General features: G+C 44.6%; 1 protein-coding gene across 1 annotated transcript in view; it reads right to left on the bottom strand.

The window, feature by feature from the left end:
• The window catches only part of LOC311367331 (netrin receptor UNC5D-like), a gene marked incomplete at both ends in the record, with an annotated part of 166,265 nt that overhangs the window by 11,421 nt on the left and 127,287 nt on the right, over positions 1 to 27,557 (bottom strand). Inside the window, 8 exons of the mRNA XM_084486158.1 lie at positions 313 to 543; positions 6,443 to 6,623; positions 12,770 to 12,854; positions 13,707 to 13,937; positions 14,546 to 14,695; positions 18,431 to 18,616; positions 21,860 to 21,892; positions 22,393 to 22,557. Coding sequence (XP_084342284.1) covers positions 313 to 543; positions 6,443 to 6,623; positions 12,770 to 12,854; positions 13,707 to 13,937; positions 14,546 to 14,695; positions 18,431 to 18,616; positions 21,860 to 21,892; positions 22,393 to 22,557 — 1,262 coding nt within the window. The remainder of the gene's footprint in view (positions 1 to 312; positions 544 to 6,442; positions 6,624 to 12,769; positions 12,855 to 13,706; positions 13,938 to 14,545; positions 14,696 to 18,430; positions 18,617 to 21,859; positions 21,893 to 22,392; positions 22,558 to 27,557) is intronic.

Here is a 27,557-nt window from a genome sequence, read left to right on the forward strand (position 1 = left end):
TTGTGTTGAGCATCGTGCATCGAGTATTGACCCACTTTGGGTAAAAGCATCAAAGCTGAACCCGTAAATACGTTCATGTTAATGTAAACATGCCAAACAGTGAACCTCAAAATAATCCTAAAACAACAACCTACGGTTTCTAAACCCCAACCAAATGTCCAGACTACCATTCAAACCTAAAACTGTTGAATTGATCATGATCATCACCTCCGCCCCCTCCTTTTTCTATTCATCATCATAATCACCCTCCTCATCATCACCCTCCCTCCTCCTCCTCATCATTATAATCCTCCTCCCTCCCTCCCCTCTCACCTGCAGGGCGTGGGGGGTGTCGTCCACGCAGTACACCCTCAGGTTGTAGCCCAGCGGGTTGCTGAGGTCGGGGCTCCCGAACACGGCCAGCCTCAGCCTCTTGGCGGCTGCCTGGCTCAGGGGCCGGCCCACCAGGGCGTAGCGGCCCGGGCGGCCCAGCAGCAGGTGGCACCGCTCCGCCTCCAGGAGGCCGTAGCTGGAGGTGCTCTCCTCGTCGAAGGACATCACTTCCTGTTGAGGCAAGCACCTGGTCAGCCATGTTGGAACAAGCAGCCCTCAGTCCCAGTCCCAGTGCTGAGCGGGCTTCAAGACCCCACCTGTTCCTGCTGTGACCCCCCCTCTGAAGGTACCTCAGGGCACCAGACCCCACCCAAAGACGTTTGCATTCTCACGAACATAGAACACTTATCCTCTGTCTTCGAGCATACTCATGATTAATCTTTGAGATATGCTGTGTTCCAATATCCATACTATCTGTACTCACTATACTTAGTTTGAGTACGTAGAGCGTTCCAATTCAAATCGGGGCGAAAAGAAGTGTACTGAAAGGACCCGGATGGTGTACTCAAAACGGTCAAACTGCGGAGTGTGGATTGATGCACACTTTGCGTACTCAACAGCAGCCATCTTAGCTACGTAGAGGAAGAGGGTGGAGCCAGGCTGAGCCAACGTCGGTGCATTTTCCACATAGCCAGCATTAATCGAGTCATTTTGTAGTTTTTATAGCTTTTATACTTTTTTATAGCTACTATGCGTAAAGAGTTCACCGTTCAAAGGGGAGGAGCCGCGGTGGCAGTAGTGATCGTAATTTCCGGTTAGTGCACCACAGAGTATTCGATTTGGAAGAACACTGACATCTGAAAATCAGTGCACTCAGTGAGTGCGGATAGTGTACTACGTTTAAGTGTACTCAAGTAGTAGGTATGGATATTGTGGATATTGGAAGACAGCAATGTTTTTGTAAACCCCTCCCGGTTGAGGGCTGAGACCCTCCTGGGCCCCACTGGGACCCACTTGAGCGTGACCGGCGGTCGGCGTGACACATGGCGTGCTGAGAGCGAGTGGCTGGTGCCCCCGTAATGATGCGGTGGCAGAGTTTTACCAAATCACATGGAGGGCACCGGACTGACTCACGTCCGTGATCTGGGTCCCCGGTCGCCCATTCTGCACTGCAGACCTCCAGTCTCAGGGGTGTGTGACGGATAGCCGTACGCACCGTACGCTAGGGCCCTGATTTCGGCGTTTTGGATCAACGTGCAGTGACTTTCAAGTAGGCTTCAGGGTTGCCAACCCCACCACTCTGAAGGACCAAGGAAAACCTCCCCAAATCCTAAAGGGAGGGAGCCTTGCGGAGGAGCGCAGAAGAGGCATCCCTCACTCCAGGGATAGAGGGAGTGCAAGAGGTGCCAAACGGGCAGACAGACATTTAATGGCGGCATAAAACAAGCATAAATGAAGGTTAAGCACGGTCAAGATTTACGTTTTAGGACCTAGATGAAGGAAGAGCGGGGAAGAGGAAGTGAGGGAGAGCGGGCAGACAGAAAGAGGCATAGTCTTGTACAATAGCCTGTACTATTGTGCACTAGCATGTAGTGTCATGCACTAGCCTGTGGTGTCATGCACTAGCCTGTAATCTTGTGCACTAGGCTGTGGTGTCGTGCACTAGGGCTTTGACTTTTGCCCAAAAATCACATTCAAAGTTTGTTTGTTTATTAATATTAATATTCAAATCTATTAAAATATTTATTATTATAAAACAGGTGGCTTAAATCAAGCGATCTGATTGGTTCCTAACTGTTGTATAATGGGCATATACATAACTGCTTTGACGTCCAATCAGTTTGCAGAGTTCCATATCACGTTGCGCCTAACTTGAACTGTTTATTTAGGCCTACGTCGTTCGTTGGTAAGGTTGGTCTGAATCGCTCGTAGAACCTTCTTAGCTCCACTGTAGTGATGTTTCAGCTCCTTCAGTCTCCGCCACTGTACAGTAACCTTTAGAAATCCCTGTTGCGCATGTTCATTCCAAGTTTGCATCCGTAGCCAATTGAGGCCAAATGAAATGGCATGTTTGAATTAAGGATATTGTCTCGGCTGTTCTTTATTTTGGGCCGTGGGTACAGCAGGCAAGGTCAGCTTGACTCGCTTCCAATAATTTCAAAAACAACTTAAAAAAATTATTTTATTTTATAATTCAAAAATGAACAAAATTGTCTTCTAAATTAAGGAAATGATACTGGGAAACGAATAAACCATTATAAGCAATGAGTGAACTTAATAAGCGATCAAAATACTTTTTGCAACCACTGCCTCTTTCCCTTGACATTTATTTTATTTTTATTTTGTAATTAAGGCAACCTGGTCTCACAGGAATCTGTGAAATGAGTCGGTCTACGTCCCGTTTACAAAAAATAATGAATGTTTGAATATTAAGGGCTGCCTAATATTTGTTTGAATATTATAATTAACTAACCCTTTTTAAATATTCAAATTATATTCGAATAACAAAGTTTGGAGTCAAAGCCCTATCGTGCACTAGCCTGTAGTGTGCACTAGCCTGTGGTGACGTGCAATAGCATGTAGTCTCGTGCACTAGCCCAGTGGTTCGCAAATGGGGGTACGTGTACTCCTGGGGGTACGTGAAGGCACTCCAGGGGGTACGTGAGATTTTAAAATATACATATATTTAAAAAGTAGCATCCATGCAGAAATCCTTTAAAAATAATTATTTAATAGATATTTCAGGAAAATATAAGTATAAGTTCATAAAATGAATTTTATATTCTGTAGGCTATTCAATTTCATTATCCTTAAAACCCAGAGTCTCCCCCATACCAGGATAGTTCGACCCAACCTGTCATATGCCACCTGGCATCACCTGTCAATCACTTGGATCAACGATGGAATCGTGGTTGAAGCGTAGCAGCAATTCTTTTGAAAACACGGAGGGACAAGTGGCAAAGAAGGCCAAACCAAAAAAGCTGGTTAGGGGGTACTTGGCTGAAAAAATATTTCACAGGGGGTACATCACTGAAAAAAGGTTGAGAACCACTGCACTAGCCTGTGGTGTCGTGCACTAGCCTGTGGTGTCGTGCACTAGACTGTAGTGAGGTGCACTAGCCTGTAGTACCGTGCACTGGCCTGTAGTGACGTGCACAAGCATGTGGTCTCGTGCACTAGCCTGTGGTGTCGTGCACTAGCCTGTAGTGACGTGCACTAGCCTGTAGTACCGTGCACTAGCCTGTAGTGACGTGCACAAGCCTGTGGTGTTGTGCACTAGCCGGTGGTGACGTGCACTAGCCTGTAGTGACGTGCACTAGCCTGTAGTGACGTGCACTAGCCTGTAGTACTGTGCACTAGCCTGTAGTGACGTGTACAAGCCTGTAGTGACGTGCACTAGCCTGCGATGTCGTGTACTAGCCTGTAGGGTAGTGTTCTGCATTCTGATTGGTCAATCTAAAACGTGTACAGCTCACTAGAAATACATTTTCATTTGGGGAAACAAAGTGAAAATAATGACAGACTCCTCCCGCCCTTGTCCTCCAAGCGTTCCTGCAGCGTGGAGCCTCTCTCTGTGCCATTCCCTCCCCACAGAGCGGCCAATAAGAGGGCTAGGACCCTCACATAGTAGTCGTAGAAAAGGACACGTTTAAGAGACACGATGATAAATGAAGATAGAGGGGGACGAGGGAGAGAGAGAGAGAGAGAGAGAGAGAGAGAGAGAGAGAGAGAGAGAGCGAGAGGGAATGAGAGAGAGGGAGAGAGAGAGACAGACAGAGACGGTGAGAGAGCGAGAGGGAATGAGAGAGAGGGAGAGAGAGAGAGAGACAGAGAGGGTGAGAGAGCTGTAATGTCAGTAGAGCCCGGGGAGCAGGGATCGTGGAGGCATTTTGCATGAGATAAATTGCTCATTATTTCACACTGACAGAGACGGGTCACGCTGTTGCTTCTTCTTGAGGGACAACTCATTCCCTCCCTCTCCCCCTCCCTCTCCCGATCTCCCTCCATCAGTCTCCTGCCTTAATCCTCCCTCCCCTAGCCATCCCTCTTTCTTTCTGTTCTTCCTCACTGACTTCTCCTACCGGACTCTTTTCTTTTTCCTTCTCTTCTCATCTCATTTTTTTCCCGATGGCGTATAATACACATAAATGATGGCTCTTTTCATGGCTCCCTTTTGTGCAACACATTTCTGCTGGCGAATTACACCCTGTGTAAATGTCACACACACACACACACACACACACACACACACACACACACACACACACACACACACACACAGTGACAAGGGCCGGGGGGGGGGGGGGAAGTCACACAGGCTTTCTCGGCAGGCAACACAGAAGAGTGTGTGGCTCTGGCGGGGGCGGAGGGTTATTCTGCCCTATGAGGTCCCCAAAGTCTTTTGATGGGGTTAGCTAAATATGACAACACAAGTGAGGCTATTCTACTGGGGAATGCACTAATGTGGCTGGATGGATGAATAGAAGATGGATGGATGGATGGATGGATGAATAGGAGATGGATGAATGGATGGAAGTTTGGATGGATGGATGGATGAATTAATGGATGGATGGATGGATGAATAGGAGATGGAAGGATGGATATGAGATGGATGGAATACAGATGGATGGATGGATGGATGTATAAATGTGGGTTAAGATGGCTGGATGAATGAAAGGAGGATGGATGATTGGGAGATGAATAGATGAATCAGGTTTAAGATGGATGGATGGATGAGAATAGATGGATGGATGAATGAATAGGAGATGGATGATGGATGGATGAATGAGAGATGGATGGATGGATGAATAGGGGTTTAGATGGATGAATGGAAGGAAGAAAGGATGTGGTTCAGATTGATGTCAGAGTGGTGAATAAATGGTCTCCCAGTCTGCTCCTCTACGTGTCTGGGAGTTGTTTGAGGTGATGCTAACACAGCTCTGTATAGGTATGGGTGTGATGAGATGAGGTGTTTGAAGGAGCTACATGTGAGGAGCCTCACTCTCACACTTTGTTTTACCACCCCACCTCCAAAACAATTGCAACTCATACTTCCTTTGGAAATAATCTTCCTCCGATGCACATGCAATGTGCATCAGATATAAATTTAGCGATACAAAACTATTGAAGGGTGTTGAAAAAATGTGAGAATGTGATTCTATATTAAAACAAACTGTGTACGCCATGTATATCTCTTGTTAGATTGTAATACAATCTCCAAACTTGCAGGTATACTAAACTTTCACTTCATCACAAAGACAAAAAATATAGTACGCCTGCATATTTTGATGCGTCTTTCCATCCATGTTATTAGCCCAAAGAAGAGGGTGTCAGAGCGCCGGCCATGTCACTTTATGGGTTTACCCGTTGAAATATCAAACAGCAGCCGGCTCCATGTCCTTGACAGCCCAAAGGCTGGAACACCATTTCCATGATAGATGCAAAATAATTAGCTTGTTCTGAAACAAACTGCTTCGAGGACTTCAGAGGATCCACTGCCCCATCGCTACTGCATCGCACCGCATTCTCCGGGATTGATGTCGACAGTGTTGTCATGTCAACCGAATTACATAACGCTCTGGTATTTTCGGGGCCGAAACCACGGCTCTGCACTCAGTGCCCCCCTCCCTCCCTCCCCCTCACCGCCAATAAAAAGACACTGTTTGACAAAAACAAGAGGACGATACATAACCACCAAAGTGAGGCACCTCACTTATTGTGAATAGTACTTATCTTATTGTAAATATCACTTACCTTATTGTGAATATTACTTATCTTATTGTAAATATCACTTACCTTATTGTGAATATTACTTATCTTATTGTAAATATTACACATCTTATTTTACCAAATGTTTCCTTTTGTTCTTATTGCACCGTGTGTTGGAGATAAACACAATTTAGATTCCTCTGTATGTCTGGCACATATTTTGAGATTTACCATAAAGTTGACTTTTTGGTGACTATCGTTTTCCTTCTTCTCCATCTGAGTGAAGGAGGAGAGAGACGACCGGAGCACTCCTCCGGCGTTCCTTCCCCAACCTCAGGAGAGGTTTGGGAGGAAAATTGCTCCGGTCGTCTCTCTCCTCCTTCCTTCGCCTAGTGACTGTTTGTGTTGTTGGCGAGGTTACCTCCCACTTGTTCTCCGGCGTCCACCTCTTCAGACGGACGGCCCAGGCGGCGTCGGCGGGGCCGCTGAGGTCGGCGCAGTGCGCCACCGACAGAGCCACGGGGCAGGACAGGTCCAGCCCCGGGGGGCCGTAGGTCACCTCCGGGCTCAGCAGGACCTCGTCCTCCTCCTCTGGCTCCGGGCTATGGGGGGGGAGGGGGGACACGACAACAGAGACAAGGAGACACGTGTAAGACGCCCGGGTCTGATCCCTGGAACAGAAACAGATTAGACTCAATGTGACACAGAAGAGATGGAGATATACAAGCACAATGACACACATGACACAGACACACACACACACACAAACAGAAAACAACTCCTACTGCTGACGGAGTTTCCAAACCACAGCTTAACAACAGAAGAGATGTGTGTGTGCGTTATCTGTTTATATGAATCAAAACGTGTCCTGGGCGCTGAGGCCAATACTTGAGCAGGTTGTGGTGTGGAGGGTCTGGGTGGAGGGGGAGCATGATGAAACGCTCTAAGCACCCCCCCGTCCATGGGTGTAAAGGACAGGACCCCCGGGCTACATTTTGAAACATTTGGCTTTTCCTCTTGATGCATTGGTGAGCATGAAGGACATGGAAGGGTTCTGCTCCCTCGGAAATAGCTCCATAAAAATGAATAATATAAACAATGGGCTATTGGCGATTCTGGGGGCTGCTCTTAAGCTGTTAAGTGCCCTGACGTTAAGTGCCCTGGCAGGTCAGTATTTCAGCATGCTTCAGAAACAACACCAGCATATACATTTTCTGTATATAACAGCGTTTGTGTAAATGATATGATTAATGTCCTCTGATCAATAACAGAGGCACGTCACTGATTAGGCGCTCCTTCGCCTCCCTCCCCCCTCCTCCTTCTCCCCACACTGCGCTCCAGTGCGTACGCCCTCTAGCACGCACTGGAGGCAAGCGCGAGAGTCTTTTCATTTGAATCGTATTGTCATCTGATGACTGGTACCTAATATGGAGAGGCAGAGAAGAAAGCTCTCGGGGTCACAAAATAGAAAAAGAAAGATTGCGAAGGAGAAAGAGTGCGCAGGGATGAAAGAAAGCTTTTCAAAGTGGTTGAAAGACAGTAGGTAAGTTATGTCAGTGTATCAAGAGGAGGCTTGTAAATATTCAGGTTAGCTAAAGCTACTACTAGTAAAACGACAGGTTACTGTTGTCTTGCAGCTGTGTACTGATCAGAATTTAGCCTACAATATAACAGATCATGACAAAAATAAAGAAACTTGTTTGTGGTTATTTTGTTTTGCTTCAATCTCTATGCCAGTCTTTGTTTTATGTTAATAGACCTAGTAAAAACAAAGAGTTATAAAGTTGATACAAAAATATTATTTTCCCGTGCTTAAAAGTATGATGATTCGAATGTGGCGGCCATTAACCTACATATTTAAAAATAATATAATTTTTAAACTACGTTTTTACATTTCTTTGTGTGGTTTTGGGTCCAACATGTTCATATAGTATGTATCCAATAAGGATATCATTTAAAATTTTAATTTCAGTTTTTTTTTATGTGGTTTGACTGCTGTATTTTTGAAACACAAAGTTCATGTCATTCAGGTGTGAGGATGGAGAGAAAGAATCAGGACAGACAGGGGAAGGCAACAGGTTGGTCTAATATTAGGTGGAAGTGTAGGAACAGCCACTTGCAACAGCCAAGTGATTCATTTCTAAATATTATTTATAATGAAAAATTGCATCAGCAAGATGTGTAATTTATTCAAAGATATTAAATAAGGCTTGTTCGACAATATGACTTAGTGGAAAAAAACACAGGCAAGGGGTGAAGGAGACAGACATGAGGGTGGTGATGGCATCTGCTATAGAGGAGACCAGTGATGACATCAGGTAGGAATAATTAAACTAGTGAGGCCACAAAAACCTAAATGCCCATGGTTTTGTTACATAAAGCACAAGCTTTTGTGCAGAATGTATTGAGCTGCTGTTTCATGTTATTTTTCATGTTATTACATTATTATTACATCATTATAGGCTACATTATTTTTTGTTTTTGATTGAGCTGATCACCTGCTGTAATATGAAACCTAAAATGGAAGTCAGTAATAAAAGTATTGTGTTTTATAAGTCCATGAATCAATTATTTATATTTATTTGTAAACGTAAACTTAAAAAAAGAGAAAGTGTTTTGGGGGTGGTGGGGGGGCGCCTTCTATGTGTCTGCATACCCCCCAGAAAGTAGGTAGCGCCTGATTTAGGATCAGATTGATCTCACACCCACACACACACACAATTTTGTATTTTTGTGTTATCGCTTACTTAATGTTACATCACTCACTAACAGGAATAAACTGTTGGCATAACTGCTCTCGTTTTTATTCTCTAAGCGGTTTTCAGGAGGACGGTTCCTCCAGAGGAGAGCGGACCAGTCGTTCCATTCAGAGGAAAGCAGCCTTTCTCCTTCTCCTCTGTGTCGTGTCAGAAACGGCCTTGGTGACAGGTGAGCCCATCAAGCCAACAGGGCCATGAGAGTGTGTGTGTGTAACACACACACACACACACACACCGGGGACAAGGGGTCCCTTCAGCTGCCAACCACTGCCAACCACTCTGCTCCTCTCTCATCTCCTGTCCCTTGTAGGGCTTTGCGTCCTTGATGGACTACTTCTTGTGTTATTATAATAAGCCTTAATAAACATATCTTTAAGCGAGCGATTTAACACAAATAATGCCAAGGTGAACCTCACCTACTTTAACACAGTCGTTGTTTCTTTGATAGAGAAGAAACTGTGATGAGGACCTTTAGCAACACAATTAGTCAAATAAAAACAGGTACCCCAACAGGTCGGTTAAACGCCTCACAAGGTCCACAACTACGTCAGCCACCGCTCTGTCGTGGTCCGACTCCTTTGATGAAGCTACTCTCTAACGGCTGTGACAGGTACGGATGATGCTTACATCCTCTCCGTTACCCCGAGAGACTATAAAATAACATGCAAATCCACCCCCCCCCCCCCCACCCCCGCCTCCACCCCCCCGATTCTAATGGATGTCCCACATGTCGAATGACATTAGATCTGCTGTGGGAGTTTGACAGCGTGGTCTTATTGTGCTCCGGGGGTCCCCTGAGAAGACCGCCAGACGACCCCGACTCAGCAGGGAAGGTCAGAGGAGCGGCTCGGAGGACATCTGAGACCGCGACGAGCCGCGGAGCGGGCGAGCGACGGACCCTCGATCGATTCTTATTCCTCAACTGTGATGAGAGGGGGGAGAGGGAGAGAGAGAGAGAGAGAGAGAGAGAGAGAGAGAGAGAGAGAGAGAGAGAGAGAGAGAGAGAGAGAGAGAGAGAGAGAGAGAGACGTATCTCATGCAGATGGTCACACAACAGGGGGAGGAAGCATCTGGTTTCTCCTTGGGTTTCTGGCGATAGGGAGGAGATTGACTGACAGCTTCTGGTCCGATGGAGCGCAGGTCCCTCTGATCCTCCAGCACCACCCACTCCTTCTTCTCCTCCTCCACCCACCCCTCCTCCACCACCCACTCCACCTCCTCCACTCCACCACCTCCACCCACTCTTTCAGGGGTCTTTCAGGGAAGAGATGGTCCCCAGTCTGCACCTCCATGAGTTCCCATCGTAATAATAAAACCTGCTCAACTAAAGTGCGGTGAACAGGAAAAGGGGGAAAAAAGGGGGTGTGCACGAGTTTGATTCTCAAAGACCCAGGCGATGCGGACTCCAACGTCTCCAGTGGAAGCTACGGGTTAGTGTGGTGACGGCTAACCGGTGACAGGTTAATAACTGACCAGACTTAACGTCTTCCTCTCTGAGGCGTCAACGCACCGCGGCCCAGGAACACATTTCTTCAGTCTGTGTTGTTCCTTCGTCTTATCTAAGCCCTTTGGGATGCGCTGCCTCTCATGCAGCAGACAGGCCCCCCCGCTGTCTGTGTGCGTGCGTTTGTATTGATGTGTAACAGAGAAAAGAAAGAGAAAAAAATGAAAAGAACAAAAGGGAAAGGAAAGTAGAAAGACAAAAACTGAATTATGTATCAACAAGGAAAGGAAGAAAAGAAAGACAGGAGAGAAGAGCACAGAAACAATAGAAAGAAGAAAAGAATGAAGAAGGTAAATTCAACAGAGAGCTCCACTCCGACCATGGAGCAGGTGTGTGTGTGTGTGTGTGCTTATGCGTATGCGTATGTGTATGCATGTGTGTGTGTATTTGTGTGTGTTTATGCATATGTGTATGCATATGTGTATGCGTATGTGTATGCGCATGTGTATGTGTAAGTGTGTGTGTGTGTGTGTGTGTGTGTGTGTGTGTGTGTGTGTGTGTGTGTGTGTGTGTGTGTGCATGTGTATGTATGTGTGTGTCAGTGGAGGCTTCTCCAGTGAGGAGAGGGAGTAAGATCCTCCTTAACATTGTTGAGAATAAAAAATGTAGATTGCCCAGAGTACTGTAATGAATTAATGCCCTTAAATATGACTACTTTAATGCCTTTGTATATGTAATGTTCGTTTCCCTGGGTAAAGGGACATTAGCACTAGGGATGGGTCAGAATATTCGATTATTCGATTATTCGTTCCTGAGGGTCAAGTCGATTTTTAACATTTGGACTGTTAACATTTTTTCCCATTCAAATAAACAAGAATTAACGGACGGAACTAATGTTGGTTCTGTAGCACTATTAGTTTTTTTTATTATTATTAATCATGTACAGAAAAACAATATACACAAGCATAAATATTAATATATATGCATACAACACAAACACTGATCACTGTTAAAGTTTGTTTTTTTGCGTTTAAGATATTAAGTGATTTCTTGCCGATGATCCATGGCTGCCTTTGTGAATGTCGGCACACATCGAATAATCGATTATTCGTTCATACCACCCACTGATTATTCGACCATGAAAAATTTGAGTTATTCACATCCCTAATTAGCACCCCCTATCTCCTATTGAATATTACTTCGGGGAGGACGTTCCTCCCTCAGCCTCCATTGACTCCCATTAATTTCTCGGGAACTACTGGCGGCCGGTGGATAACATGGGGTTCAATGGGAGAGAAGAGGAAAGTCCTCCTCTGAGTGGGTGGGACTAGCTAAGGGATCTGAATCGCGTCAACGTCTATTCACGAATAGGCTGGAGCCCTGGCTGCACTAATGAACCAATAAGAAGAAGTCCTGGCTGCGCTATGAACCAATAAGCAGGAGCCCTGGCTGTGGAGCAGCTCGGAGGGAGGGTTTATCCCCTAAAGTCTATACGCTATGAGAACCAACAAATCCGTTCAGTCGTATGCCTCGTTTCCACCGAGCGGTTCGTTGCGGTACAGTGCGACTCTGCTTATATTGGCGTTTCCACCGAGTGTTGTGGTTCGGTGCGGCTTTGTTCGCTTATATTGGTGTTTCCACTGCCAATAGTTGGGCAAGGTCCCGAAATAAATGTGCTGAGCCTACCTATTTTTCGACACTCCTCCATTGGGTTACCAAGCCGTCTGAAAGGGTGGTGAAAACGTGGAGCTACACATGCCGTTATTCTGAAATCACTTTAAATATATCCCGTTTGGTATGACCAGGTCACTGATATCTTTGCAACACAAACAGCAAGGAGGATTGACTTGATCTATAAACAAACACCATGACCAACATTCTGAAACATCCATTAACATCCACATTTGCCTCAAACAATGTTAGCCTTCAGTGTGTTCTTGTTCTTTTAATTGTTTGTTACTGTGATCGTTTGATATTGTGGAAAGGATGTTAGTGAATGATTCAGAGCATGCTGCATTTTAAATGGCATCACTTTTGGTCTTCATTTTTCTTAAAACAATTGTAGCTGAAAATAAACAGCAAGAAAATTACAACCAATAGCTTCAGATTTTTTTATTTAGTTTTACAAATCAAGAGTAGGCCTGATTTGACTAATTGGCTTTGCATCCTTTCCTTCTGCCCTTGTAGTCCAAGACATGCTGCCCACCAGCTTTCAAAGTTCAATACTGCCACTGGTGGATTTGTATCAATTTTATACACATAATTATCCCTCCCTTCTATTTTGTAGTTCACCAAAACACCCTGAAACAACTTGAGTCTCACATACTTATGCCACCATATGCGCAGACCAATGGCAACTAAGCGCGCAGTCCTTCCTCCCTCACTTTAAAAACCACCAGCCACCACTGGTTGGTGTGTTTGTGTATGTGTGTCTGTATGTGTATGTGTGTGTGTGTGTGTGTATACGTGTGTGTGTGTGTGTGTGTGTGTGTATACATGGAGGGGATGGTGGCAGGCGGCCTCAGAGCCTCAGTGTGGGCCTCACCTGCTGTCCTCCTGGTTGATGATCATGCACATCTCCCAGCTCGTGTCTTCAGCTATCCCTCCTCGGGGCACCAGCAGGCTGATGCCTACAGAGAGACAAAAGCAGGGCTGATCGTCCACAGGAGGTCGACACAGGAGGTCAACACACACACACACACACACACACACACACACACACGTACGCACACACACAACCACACACACACACACACACACACACACACACACAGACACATACGCATACATTAATATACACACACACACACACACACACACACAAACACGGACACACACAGACAAATACAGACACACACCCTCACGCATACACATACACACGCCACTTCCTGTCACAAACAATAAGTGTCCGCTCGTCAATCGTGGCTCAGCAGACACCAACGTGTCCCCACTAGGGGACTATGGAGAAAAAAATCATATTTGAAGCTCCTGCTCTTGTCCTTCGTTCTCTCAGACATCACAGTTCAGAATAATAATGCTCAACGACACTTTGCCGCACATTTAACATTGAACAGAACACTAATACAGGAACATAAAATAAAACATTGAACACGGTCTCATGAAACCAGGAGCGGAGGACTGGAGGAAGGAGTGTCAGGAGGAGAACCGCTGGGTGAGAAGCCCTGGTTTCATTCTTTCTGTCATCAACCCTCATCTTTTACCCACCTTCTCTCTTTCCTCTTTCCTTCAAACTTATTTTTTGGTCTTTCATTCTTTGTTACCCGTTCTTCCTTTCCCGTTCTACTCTCTCTCTCTGTCTCTTGCTCTCCTATCTCAGGGTTTCTCTTTCACCATCTCTCTCTCTCTCTCTCTCTCTCTCTCTCTCTCTCTCTCTCTCTCTCTCTCTCTCTCTCTCTCTCTCTCTCTCTCTCTCTCTCTCTCTCTCTCTCTCTCTCTCTCTCTCTCTCTCTCTCTCTCCTCACCAGTGTTGGGTACGACCAGCCTCCCTCCCGCGTGGCCCAGCACCCTGGTGGTCTTCAGCGGGGGAGGAAGAGGAGGGGGAGGAGGCCGGGGCAGGCCGTGGGGGATGAAGAGGGTCTTCCCCCTGCGGCCCAGCGTGGCGTCCACGCCCACGCCCTGGTAGTCCGGCGCCACGCCCCGGGGGAAGGTCCTGGGATGGGACATGGCGGGGAACTCGGCCCGCTCCCCTCTCCCTGGAGAGACGGACGGACGGACACACACCGTGGTCTTATCTGTCACCATCCCCTCGCCCCGACTCATGAGGTACTGACGTCAAATGAAGCTGGAACGGGGTCCACTAAGCATAGTGCGCTGACCGTTGCGTAGGGGGGTACGCATTGTGAGTGACACAGGTTCGATTCCCGCCTGTGCTCCTATGCTACATGTCATTTCTTAGCTTCTCCACTCTGCTCTCCTGTCTCTCACAAAGAAAACCATGAAATATAGATATATAAAATAAAGCTGAAATCAGCCCTGATCAAAGAATGCTTTGGGGACGGCGATGAAAAGAAAAACTGACAGGAATTCATTGCTTTTTTTTTTGTCTTCTTTATGAATGTTTATTTTTGTGTGGCCTTCTCAATGAATGTGTTTATTCACAGGCTTTGTGCACCTTTATGTACAGGACTGGAAACACAGACAGACATTTCGGGTTGAAACAGAAAGTGACTTTAGTCAGAATCTAACCAGAGTCACAGCGAGCCGCGTTGTCAACATGATGAGCGCACTAGCAGCTCACGCCACCAACCCAGAGAGCTGCATTTAGCACTGCTATCGTCTTTAAAGGCGTTGTGTGCCGTACCTTTGACCATAATGTCGGGCAGCGGGTCCAGCAGGGAGTGGTCGGCCATTAGCTCCTTGTCCATGGAGTCCTGAAAGCACATGGGGCTGGTGTAGGTCCGCGACACGCTCAGGTCGGGCTGCATGGACGAGTTGATCAGCAGGGGGTTTCCTGAACACACCAGACACACAGAAACAGGTCAACCCCACCCAGGCACCAGGACCAGGCAGCGCCTGTGTCATGTTGAGTGGTAAACAGACTAAATGGACGCAGCAGTTATCCTCTGCCCAGACAGAGCTCGCCCTCTGGGGCTATAGCTAGATGCTACTTGAACGGTGGGTCACCAAGTGGTATGAGTGAGTTGGGGACAGGCTGGACCTACAGGTGGAGCTGGACTAGTCAGTCCATCCGCTCTTCCTCCTGAGCCTCCCCAATGTCACAACGGAAATACAGTACAACCTGACTGTATATATTTTATCTACTGTATATAATTGGTGTTCTAATCTACAATTTCTCTTCATATTTTGCTGCGATGCCTAAATGTTCCCCTTAGGGATCAATATAGTATTAACTTACCGTATATTTGTAGTAGTGCCATAAGATACAATAAAGAAATACCAGAAAACCCTTTACTGTATATTGGTTGGAGCATATAGGACTAAAGTATATAATGAGTACTAGAGCTGGGCTATTATTTCATCCGCAACCACATCACAAAACGCATCATCTGTCCGCCATCCATCCGCAACGTTTTTGATGAATATTCAAAACCGCACCCGCCCGCCGGTTGTTTGGGTTATATATATATTTTTTATATATTTTTAATTTGATTGGTTAAACCGCCACCCACCAGAATTTAATAAAAATATTATTTTTTGTCACGTCAGCTGCCCGATCCGCGGTTTAGCTGCGGAGTCCGCAGCTGCGACCGCCAACCGCGCATCTCTAATGAGTACACAGTTTAGGAAATATGTTAACAGAACAGTCTTAATGTAGAATTGGGTACAGATAGCTGTTTAGTTTAGTTTAATATTTTGACGAGAGCTTAGCTCATCACAGATGTTCTCCTAAACCAAAGCGATGGAACTTTTCAGCTTTATTTCTCTGTGGACAACAATCTCGTGAGCAGCAGAGCAACAGGGAATCCTTGTTGTTTTGAATTTTGACAATAAGAAAAACTGAATTATGCTCAAGCTCTTAAACCGCTTTAGATTATTGGAATAAACTAATCAGCTTGGTGGGAAACATCATAATCCACTTCGTAACTAAACTACTAAACTAAAATGTAAGTCTAGTCTTAAATTGTATAATGGCTTAATAGTTATAATTGAACTCACTAATAAGTAAATGTATGGATATTTTGAATAGTAGTTTTTGGTTAAAGTTCTTAATACATGACATAATAGACATTCCTCCTGGCCTCTCATGGTCTATCTCAGAGAATCATTCCAACCCACCCACTGCCACTCACCCACCCACCTCCACTTTAAGGCTCCATTGGCTCGGATCAATCCAGAATTATTTCTAGATACAGTCCAAGCATCCGTTTGGCAGTTTACAGATAAGGACGAAAAGAGAGCGAGAGAGTGAGAGCGAGAGAGAGAGAGAGTGAAAGAGAGTGAGAGCGAGAGAGAGAGAGAGAGAGAGAGAGAGAGAGAGAGAGAGTGAGAGGGAAAGAGAGAGAGCGAGAGCGAGAGAGAGAGATAGAGAGTAGTTATTTTCATTAGGTGTGGTATTTTTATTTTGGGGCATGGACCGATTATAATAATCTATGAAATGACAGCTTTATTGGCTCTTATATGGAAACAGGCCCAGAGCAGGGTAATAGTCTTCGATGTGTCCTGCTGGTTCATCAAAGTGCACTTTCTGCCGCTCTGCAGAAGATCACTGCTGTGGTGACCCATCAATTCAGGCTTGGGAAAATAAATCCCCTGTTCTGAGACTCCATTTTCTATTTAAGGAGCGAAATACATCAACACAGTCATTTTGTGACTTCATCTTAACTGTAATGTCCTCTTGATTATATAATAGGGTTTTTTTTTTAATTCAAATGTTGATACTGATAACCGACGTTCAAACCGAAAAAACCGAAAATAAACTGTCAGAGTGAAGAGATAGGAGAGGATGTTTCTTCCTCATTTTGAAGGAATAACAAATAAATTAGCTTATCGCGATGTAATCTCTTATTCTCCAGAAGATTGATCCACCGGAGACGGAAGCAGAGAAAGCACAGATCGGATGTGACATTTACGATATCTTAAGTAGGATTTGTCCTATAATTTCAGTATGAAAGGTATGTACTATTTCACTTATAAATTATAGGCTACATAGAAAAGTAAATTGGGTAAAAATGTCAAACAAATGCATTTTAATTTGTAATTTCCGCTTACAACTTTAAGAGCTACCATGACCACAGACTGATAGAAGTCATCGATAACATTGTTATCGATGATAACAATGTAATTAATAATTCTATTTATACATTTTTTATAATATTATATATTTATAAAATAAATATACTTTATTCACGTCAGTATCGTGATGATCTATTGGTTGAAGAGAGCCAGGGTAAATTAAGACACTTTAACATGATGAAAAGTCAAAAGGTTAGCCACAGCCAGCTAGCTGCCATAACACAGGGTATACCAACACACTCCTTAGCTGTTGTTTTTGTCTACGCCCTCACCCGACCTGAAGGGTGGGATCCACGCTGACAACGGATGAGCAGTTGTTATCTGACAGTTTGATTCTCTGAGGACGAAATTAAAGAAAGCGTTTTTTGCCCCCAAAGAAATCCCTGGATTGTCTCTTTTTTTGTACCAAAGTCAGCTGTTATTCTTCCATCTATTTGCAAAGGAGTGCTTTCAGGAGAGCCCTCATCGAGACGGAGAGCGACCCAGCGACCGTGTGATCAAATAACAGGAGCGAGAGCGACCTGTCTTGTCCGTCAAGTGCCGTCGTAGTCGTGGTCGTATCTCAGTCAGAGCGAACAACGCTAGCCATTGTTGTGGCGGCACTAAAGGTTAGAGTAGCAAAGAGATGTGCTGAGACGGAGCAGTCTGAGCAGACTGTGGTCAAATGAAGTGTCATGTTAGATATGCAGCTTTAATGCCCTGAGACGCCCCGGGCTGAGACACATTTGTTTCACCCCAATCATTATTTGTCTCGAGGGTCATCCCAAGCGCCTGTTGCTAGATTTTCTTCTACGGCGTCGCTGCTTCCCTCAGGGTTTTATCGAGCGCCTTTTAACACTACAGTTCTACGTTTATGGAGCATCGCAGACCTGGGAGGACTTTTCTCTTTACATCCACTCGAGGTTTTGATGAATTCATTCAGTGCTTAGTGGACTTTGGCGGTTCTGGTGAACAGGGCTGTTGATTCATCAGGCAGTGCCCGGCAGACGGGAGAGAGGGAGAGGGCGGGGTTCATGGGGAGACGGAGCGCCAGTTATTATAATGAGACACCAGATCATCAGCGGCGCCCTTAAACGTGTCCTTCTTCGTCTCCTAACGAGCACTGAGGAAGCAGGTGCGGGCAGGGTTATATACTTTATAAGGTTGAGAGGCTGGCTGGAAGCCAGTTGGTCGTTTCCCTGGGACTTCCTGATTGGACGATATAACGGGGTCAGGGTTGAAATTACAAATGTCATTCAACTTTGTGGTATGGTCATGTTCATAAGACACGTGGTAAATCACTAAATGAAATGAGTTATTGCAGTATAATGCAGTACCCACGCTAATGCTATATAATAACACAGTAATACTGCATAAACTAATTTTACTTAAGGGAACCCTTACTGTAAAGTGTGAACCATGCATTGATGTGTGTGTGTGTGTGTGTGTGTGTGTGTGTGTGTGTGTGTGTGTGTGTGTGCATGTGCGTGCATGCTTGCGTGTGTGAGCTCACCTTGGCTGGACGTCTTGAAGGTGAAGGACTGGAAGCCGCCGGTGAGGGCGGAGGAGTCGATGACTTCCACGCCGTACTCACTGTGGCTCCTCCGGTACAGCGTGACCACCACGATCAGGACCACCACCGTCAGGACCCCCGCACTCAGCCCAGAGTACAGCACCACGTCACTGCTGCTCTCCACCTCTACCAGGGGGAGGGAGGGAGGGAGAGGGAGAGGGAGGGAGGGGGAGGCGTGAGAGAGGGAGGGAGGGAGAGAGGAAGAGAGGGAGGGAGTGAGGGAGAGGGAGTGAGGGAGAGGGAGAGAGGGAGGGAGGGAAGGGGGAGAGAGAGGGAAGGAGGGAGGGAGAAAGAGGAAAAGAGAGAAGAGTGGGCAGAAGTGATAAGTATATTTGGGGGATTTTATTGATACAAACGCCTCTGATTGCTGGACACCCTTTCCTTTAATCATTCAACAAAGAACTATTATTCTGTTTGAAGATAAACCAACAACTGAAAATCATTCCAGTTGTTTCCATAAAAATGTTTTGTCTGCTAGAAGACTGTGTTTCCTACAACTTTATTTTAGGTTTTATTCCTGCTGATTTTTTTTTGTGTGTGTCTGTGTGTGTGTGTGTGTGTGTGTGTGTGTGTGTGTGTGTGTAAGCGTGGTAGTGTGCTCAAGCTTGAGTGAGAGAGAGAGAGGATAGTGAGAAGCTAGTGCTAATGAGGATCCACACAGGGAAAGCACTTCTAATCAACCCAACACCTCAATGTCATTTCACAAATGGCGTTTTGGTCTGATGTGTGGCACCACGGAGCCATCCACAGGGACAATCTGACAGAAGCTATTCATTAAATTAGCTCATCGCTGGATTACCCTGTAGCCGGACCAAACGGCACATGGCAGCATGAGACACGTCCCCCTCCCACCAAAAAAAAGAGCTGAGAAATGAGTTCCAGCTTCAGTTCTTCAAGAAAATAATGAGCTCCGTAGAAGAAAAGAAAAAGGGAAAAGGTGGACTTTTCTGGGGAAGCCTGATAAGTAGACAGAGGCATTATGGGAGGAGAACTCTACAGTAACAGGTTAATTGAGGGCTGGGGAAAATTCGACAGATCTGGCTGCATCTGTTGAAGCGGCCTAAACTGTTGCCCGCCGTCGATAAACAAACACAGACACGCGATGACAAGATAGGCAAACACACAATTTGTTTAGGCCATTATGCATAATCCGTGATTGACGTTAACACACGCAGATCTGGCAGACATGTTGGACACATAGTTCATAATGTACAGGATGGATGAGCTGATCACAGAAATGGTTCATATTTAGAGGAAATAGGAGTTTGAACGACACCTCATTCATCAGAGAGATTTATGTGTGATGGATGTCGTTGAAGGGGTAGCGATAAAGTTCAGTTTTGGATCTTAATAATGTACTGAATCAGGGCTGTGACATTAAATGGCGTTGACAAATGATTGATCATTTTTCGGAATAAAGTACCTCCCTGCTATCCTTTATCCTTTATTCCAGAATGTTCCCGTCATGCAGTTTCTTAACATAAAGGAGAGGATGCATATTTGAGTGCATTGGTTCCCAACCGTTTTTGGGCTTTGACCTAATTTCCTGCTCTGAATATGTTTGTGACCCAGACATTAACTTTTGTGAATCTGCTTCAACACAAATAGTTTTTACCCAATCAACATCTTTCGGTGATATCAACGTTCTTGTGAACGTACTCACACCGCTCTACCACCCACTCAATTAGCAGTCATTAGCTGGTGGCTATGAATAAATAGGCAATACGTTTCTATATACAGGACGCTTAGTTTGCTGAAAATGGATCCCCAGATATCTATAGCTTACGTCAGCTATCTCCTGCGACCCCATGTACAAATCAGGGGACCCCAAGTGGGGCCCCGACCCAGAGGTTGGGAACCCCTGGTCTAGTGGCGGGGGGCGTTACATCCGCACCGAAAGGATCAGGTTCAAACCCAAACTAAGTCCTTCCTACAGGCCTACGGTATACATAGTGTTGATACAGCCTTTGCGAGCGACTCAATGTCACCTTTTCCTCTCTAGCCGACAAGGAGAAGGAGCCCCACAGTCATGTGACCCTCTCAAGGTGTCCTCCTGGCTTGTTGTTCGATGCCCGAGGCCATCAGGCAGGTCAGGGGGTAGGTTGTCAGAGGTGAGAGTCCTCTCATCTCGTTTCGATACGGGCGTGTGAGGAGCCCTTTGTGACTTTAATTGTGATTATGAAAAAAAACCTGACATGACTTTGAAAGATCATGTGACTATCCGAGTTTAGGAGCCGACGCCTTTTGAACTTTGAACTTGGCCGTGGTCGCCATTGTGATGGCCTGCGAGTCGTGAATAAAAAATACATAAAACTAAACTCAATTTTCTTTTCTAAATTATGCAATTAAAAGAATGGATCATCAGATACTTTCCCTGAAGCCCTGTTTCAATTATGCGTCACAATTATGCATGCAATAATATATTAGATCACAATGCATTCAAATGACGTTTTTCTGCATAGTTTAGCATTTTCACATACATCATATAAACCATGATGCATAATGATGATCATAATGCATCAGAAGTAGGAATTACAATCACGCATTAAAGATGCATATACTTTGACTTTATACGACTTCATGAAACCAAGCAGACCATTTTAAGGGTCAGAAACGGCTGGATAAAAGGATGAACTGCTGGATAATGAGAAACAGCTTTTTATAGCATTCAAATTAAACATTGACGCTTGATGAAACTCATAGTAGGATTACGAGTGGTTCAAACGGAGGCGATTTGAAACCGATATGAATAATCGCTGTGTGCTTTATGGAAGGCGCTGCAACAATGTGAAGAGGCTTCACGTAAAGACAAGCAGAGGGCCTCGCTCCACCGACGGATGTTAGAGCGGGATTGAAATGGTCCGCGTTCCCGTTGCATATCAGTGTGACTGCCACTCGTGTCTCCTTCAGCTCTTCATTTGATATGCCGTCAGGGGAAGGTTTTCATGCACGGTCCATACATACAGCCGCCGACAGCAGAGGCCGACTTGGTTCTCAGCAGTGCTTCTATTGGCTCCTGTACTACGGTATTACGGTGTGTGGCTCAATAACATCAGCACTGCCATGGGCTAGGGGTCCCACTGCCACTGGGCTGACCAATGCTAGGAACATATGACCACAGGGTATTTTATGGAGCTTTATATATTAGTGACTACGTTGATACACTGGTCAGGTTTGGCTGAATTGTGTCCATTGCTGTAAAGCTTTACACTCTCAGTGGATATGGGGATGGTGGTGTGTACCGTAATCCTACCATGGAGAACCCAAAACCTGGAGAACCCTCACCCTGGAGAACCCTCACCCTGGAGAACCCTAACCCTTGAGAACCCTAACCCTGACCCTGGAGAACCCTCACCCTGGAGAACCTACCTTGTGGCTTGCTGTCATGAAGCAGCTTTCGATCTGCAATGACAAGGACACAACAAAACGTCCGCTTTAGTCTCACCTCAAAGCTTTTACACGTGTGTGTGTGTGAGTATTTACATGTCTGTGTGTGGGGGGTATTTAAATGTGTATTTGTGTGTGTGTGTGTGTGTGTGTATTTGTATGTGTGTGTATTTATATCAGTGTTTGCCTGCGTATGTTTATAAGAGTCTTTCTGTGTGAGTATTTATAAGTGTATGCGTGCACGTGTGTATATACATCAGTGTCTTTGTGTGTTTATATGAGTGTACACACGTTCCTGCATGTGTGTCTATAAAACACAGCATAGCGCTGATTGCCTACAAAAGTGTAATCTAGGGCCACAAAGCCAGAGGCTCCCCCTGCTCCCTCCTGGAGGACGACTGAGTCCATAAAGGAGGGTAAGATGGCGTCTCCGTCCTGAAGACGCTGAGCCCCAGCGGCCCCTAGAGGCCCAGCGCTCTGGCCCCAGAGCCTCAGAGACGTCGGGCCCCACTCACTCTGTATGCAGAGGCCCCCGGTGCAGTTGTCGGCCCCCAGCCCGGGGCCTTCACAGGGCCGGCCCCCGTGCCGCGGCTCGGGCTCGGCGCAGTCCCGGCTCCGCTGGCGCCCGCAGTCCACGCCGCACGCCGTCCACAGGCTCCACGGGCCCCAGCCGCCGTCCACTGCAACACGCAGGGAGACGTGAGAGAGGGAGACGTCCATGCACAAGCTTAGCCTCTCCATACAGACATACACTACATACATACATAGATACAATACATGCATACATATATACAATACATACATAGATACACTACATACATACATGGATACATACATAGAGACATACATGGAGACAGTACATACGTACATGCATAGATAGATAGATGCACGTACATACATAGATACACGTACGCATGTACACACACACACACACACACACATTCAAACATTCATACATATTTACACATACATACATTCAGAGTTTACATATTGAGTCAACCCTAGTGTGTGTTTGGGTTAGCGGAGGCTTCAAGGAATACTTGCTGTTTATCTATTGCACATATAAAGTTCATATTTCAATAATTTTTGGCAATATAATGGCTCGTTTATGTAATATTTTACTTCATTTCAAACCAGCAATACACAAAAAAAAGTTTGTGCTTGAATTGCGTTATCTTATTAATTCTACCTAGTAATTCAAGTCAAGGTAAAGCCTTCCTGGGGTAAACCATCTGTGTGTAAAACAGGGGGATTCACAACGTAATCTTTACTTCCATGCTCTCAAATCCAAACCACTTTTCTTTTGCATTTGTATTAAAGGTAGTATTAAAAAGTATTAAACCAGTACCTATTAAAAAAAACAGTAGCTATTAAAAAATAAATGTATAATTCAATCAACAGCCAACAAGTGACTTAATGTAATTGACTATAAGGCATTTGGCTTATATGAACCTTCCCAGGAGTTATTCAACATACAAAGCCTTGTATATACGTGCAGTCAATCAACCTTCTCTGTGACTTTTTTTTTACTGGCAATTACTGGCCATTTCCTCATGTGACAGCAGCTCATTTGAATCTTGACAACCGCAGCTCTGAATTTCTCCAGGCAGATAACTGATCATGAGATGGATGGAGAGCAAGAGAGAGACAGAGACAGACAGAGAGAGACAGATACAGAGAGAGACAGATACAGAAACAGAAACAGAGAGAGAATAGAGTGAATTTTCAGAGAGTGACCAGAGGAAGGTTCTTCTTTAAGTCGTTGTGGGAGTGGTGAAAGGGAACTGGTTGGAGATGATTACTAGTGAGAGGAGTCGGTGGGGGAGCGAGGCTCCAGTGGTTAGGCCGGTCTGTGTTCAGTCTCTAGCGGAAATGAGGGTCGGGCCACAGCGAACCCTGCCGCCTGACCAGTGGTGGCAAACTGCAGGTAGAAGAGCAGTTTGTCCTGTGTGTGTGGTGAGGTAGAAAGTTGTTCCAGGTAAAAATCCTCCGATACTGCCTAGTATTGGATATCGGTGAGTAAGCTGGTCTATGTGCTGATCCGATACCATCACGTGACTTGCTCATAAACTACACAGGCAACGAACATCACAAACACGCGTGCTGTTATGCTGTGTTCAACGGTTGGAGGTGGGAAGTCGGGAGAAGCAAACGCCTGATCTCCGACCTACGTACCTTCGAGCTACAGAGTCGGAATACAGAAGCTCAGGCTAAACAATGCTCACAAGTACAAATGTATTATTATAATATGAAATTAGGAATGTAAATTATCTAGTTTGACTGTCACACTATAGATAATTAAAGAAAGTTATGTAGAATTAATTATCTGTACATAGATTACATACATTATTTTTTTCATTTAACAGAGGTTAAAATTTGTACTTTTTGTTGACAGTTAGTGAACCAAATATACATTCCTATCATGTAGGAGAACCCTTCAATAAAAGTGCTATTAGTAGTTTCAATGCTAGATGCTATATGTATTTGTTCGTGTTTTTACAAAGGGTTTAACCTGAACCAGGCCATACAACATTGATAGCAATCATTTCACATCAATACAGGGTTAGTAGTATACTGCTGTTAAAATAAATTAATAGTATATATTCTAAAGAAAAAACGTACTTGTATCGGCCGATACTCAAGTTTAGGTATTGGAATCGGTATCAGAAAGGAAGAAAATGGTATCGAAACATCTCTAGTGAGGTACCAGCGTCGTATCAGACAGATTACAGACGAGGAAGAGGAAGGAGAAGAAGGAGAAGAAGAAGAAGAAGGATATGACATTGGAGTATTTTGTTTGGTTGAAAACCATTTGTGGAAAGGAATCTTTTGGTTTTTGCCAATTGCTCAGATCTGATGGGCTGAGGATATCGCTATTTGGAGCCAAAACAATAGTTGGAAGAATTGTGAGTCACGGAATATAAGCCAATAAAATCAATGGAAACAACGGGCGTTTGGAACTTCAAAATCAAAATATTATCATAACCACCACTATTAAGTATATACTGTATATATCTAATTATATCTATATAATAATATCTAATTTATCGTACTGACAGGCCCAGGAAAGGTGGTGGTGTAGCCATTTATGTTACATCAAAATTTGATGCTTCAATTGTTTTGTCTGAGTCCATCTGCAAGCAAATGGAATTTTTGGCATTGAAGGTGGAAATAGCCAAGTCCCTTTCCATGACTGTTGTCGGGTGCTATAGGCCTCCATCTGCCATCAAGGAGGCATTTTCGTCCTTGAAGCATCTTTTGTCTTAATTAAATTATGATGAACTTTTAATGGCTGGAGATCTGAATTGGGACTGGCTAAATGCAGTTTCGGATGAATTCAAATCTTTCTGTGACTCTATTAATCTTAGCCAGCTGGTCAACCTACTTACAAGGCCAAATCTTAAAAGTTCTGATAAGTCCACATTGATTGATCTAATTCTAACAAATGTTCCTCATAAATTTTCATCTTTGGGAGTCTTGTTTTACATTCCCTTGGGAGTTGTTGCTACTTGCAGGGACACTAAAATCCCCAAATGTAAACCACGCATTATTTTCAAAAGGAATTCAAAACATTTTAATGAACAAGCTTATCATCATGACTTGTCTTTGGTTAATTGGGGGCATATAGGTCTGTTGCCAGAAGTTGATCTAACTTGACATGAGCTAACTTGGACATTCTTGAACATTTTGTGAGTATTGTAAATAAACATGCTCCTATCAGAAAATTCAGGGTGAAGGGATGAGAAAACCCCTGGTTTTCCCCAGATTTGTCAGATACCGTCCATCAACGTAATGTGGCATGGGCCAAAGCCAGAAAGTGATTTTGCCTCTGACTGGTCTGTTTTCAGGCAACTAAGGAAAAAATGCACTTTTCTTATCAAAAAGGCAAAATCAGAATATTACTTGTCTGTCACAACTGAGAACCTCAATAATCCTCAGAAATTTTGGAAAGTGATTAAGTCTTTATCTGTAATTAAAAGTCCTCAGGCTCTTCCGACATTTGTTTTGGATCAACTCATGCTAAAGCTGTTGAATCTCTGCAGAGAGCTTTTGATGTGGTCCAGCATAAACTCCTGCAGCTAAAACTAGTCCTCAATGCTGACAAAACTAAACTAATGTTGTTTTCAAACACTAAGAAATTACCTCAAATTGTCCCCACAGTGTCCACTCTTGAGGGAAATGTCATAGAGGCGGTTCATATGTACAAATACCTTGGTGTCTTGCTTGATGACTCCCTCACCTTCAAGCCCCATATTGACAATCTTGTGAAGAAACTCAAACTTAAATTGGGTTTCTTCTTCGGAAATAAGTTTTGTTTCTCTTTTGAGGTGAAAAAGCAGCTTGTCACTGCAACCTTTTTTATCCATTTTAGATTATGGGGACCTGGTGTATATGAATGCCTCAGCTAAGTATCTATGTAAGATTGACGCTGTTTATCATGCATCTCTGAGGTTTATTACTAACTGTGGAGCCCTGACCCATCATTGTGAATTGTATTCTCGAGTGGGATGGCCTTCTTTGTCCACCAGGAGGCTGGGACACTGGTGCACTTTTATATACAAGACCATGCTTGGACTATTACCCTCCAACATCTGTAATCTAATCACACAGAGAAGTGTTGATTCTTATGGTTTGCGTTCAAATGATCAGTTGTTGCTGTCTGTCTGTTCCATTTGCCCGCACAGAATTGGGAAAAAGGGCTTTCATGTGCTCTGCTCCTTCTACATGGAACATGCTGCAAAAAGACTGGAAAATAACAGAACTGATTTCTTTGAATGCTTTTAAATCCCGGCTGAGAGCACTTGAGACGACCTCCTTTACTTGTAACTGTTTTTCTTAATTTTAATTGCTGTCTGTATGTTGTAACTGTAACCTTTTCTGCCTTTTTTGCTGCCTCTTGGCCAGGACTCCCTTAAAAAAGAGGTTTTTAATCTCAATTGGACTTTCCTGGAGAAATAAAGGTTAAATAAAAAATTTATATTCTCATATTCATTGCTGACTAGAGTTATTAAACTGTTTTTACTTTATTGAATTAGGGATGTCACAACTTTCAAACATGCAAACTATAAAGCCTTATGGACACCTGGGATCGGCCGTTTTTGGTGGGTGGTGTTGTGGGCATGTGCCATTCAAAGTAACAAACAAACTTAAAGATGATGCATGCATCTAATATATACTATAAATACTATTCGTTCAATTGAAAACAAACAAATCAAAAACGGCGTCGCTTATTCACTTCAAAACCAATTATAAATTAAAACTGCGCGCAGTGATGAACGGGACCTCGTAACATGTGCGCTTTTTTAAAACTGCGCGCAGTGATGAACGGGACCTCGTAACATGTGCGCTTTTTTAAAACTGCGCGCAGTGATGAACGGGACCTCGTAACATGTGCGCTTTTTTAAAACTGCGCGCAGTGATGAACGGGACCTCGTAACATGTGCGCTGCCACGAGGTCCCGTTCATCACTGCGCGCAGTTTTAATTTTAATTTTTCCCGAACTTATGTAATTTTAACTTTTTGCGAACTTCTGTAATCTGTAGAAGCAGATGAGATACATTCCCTAGGAGGAGTTTGTTGAAATACAAGGCGAAAAAGTGAAAAAATTCCATGAAAAATGGCCAACTTTGAAGGCACGCCACGGACACACCCTTCAACGTACAGTCACAAATAACACGGC

This window comes from Micromesistius poutassou (genome assembly GCF_964030765.1).
Source record: "Micromesistius poutassou genome assembly, chromosome: 22".
NCBI classification, from domain to species: Eukaryota; Metazoa; Chordata; class Actinopteri; order Gadiformes; family Gadidae; genus Micromesistius; species Micromesistius poutassou.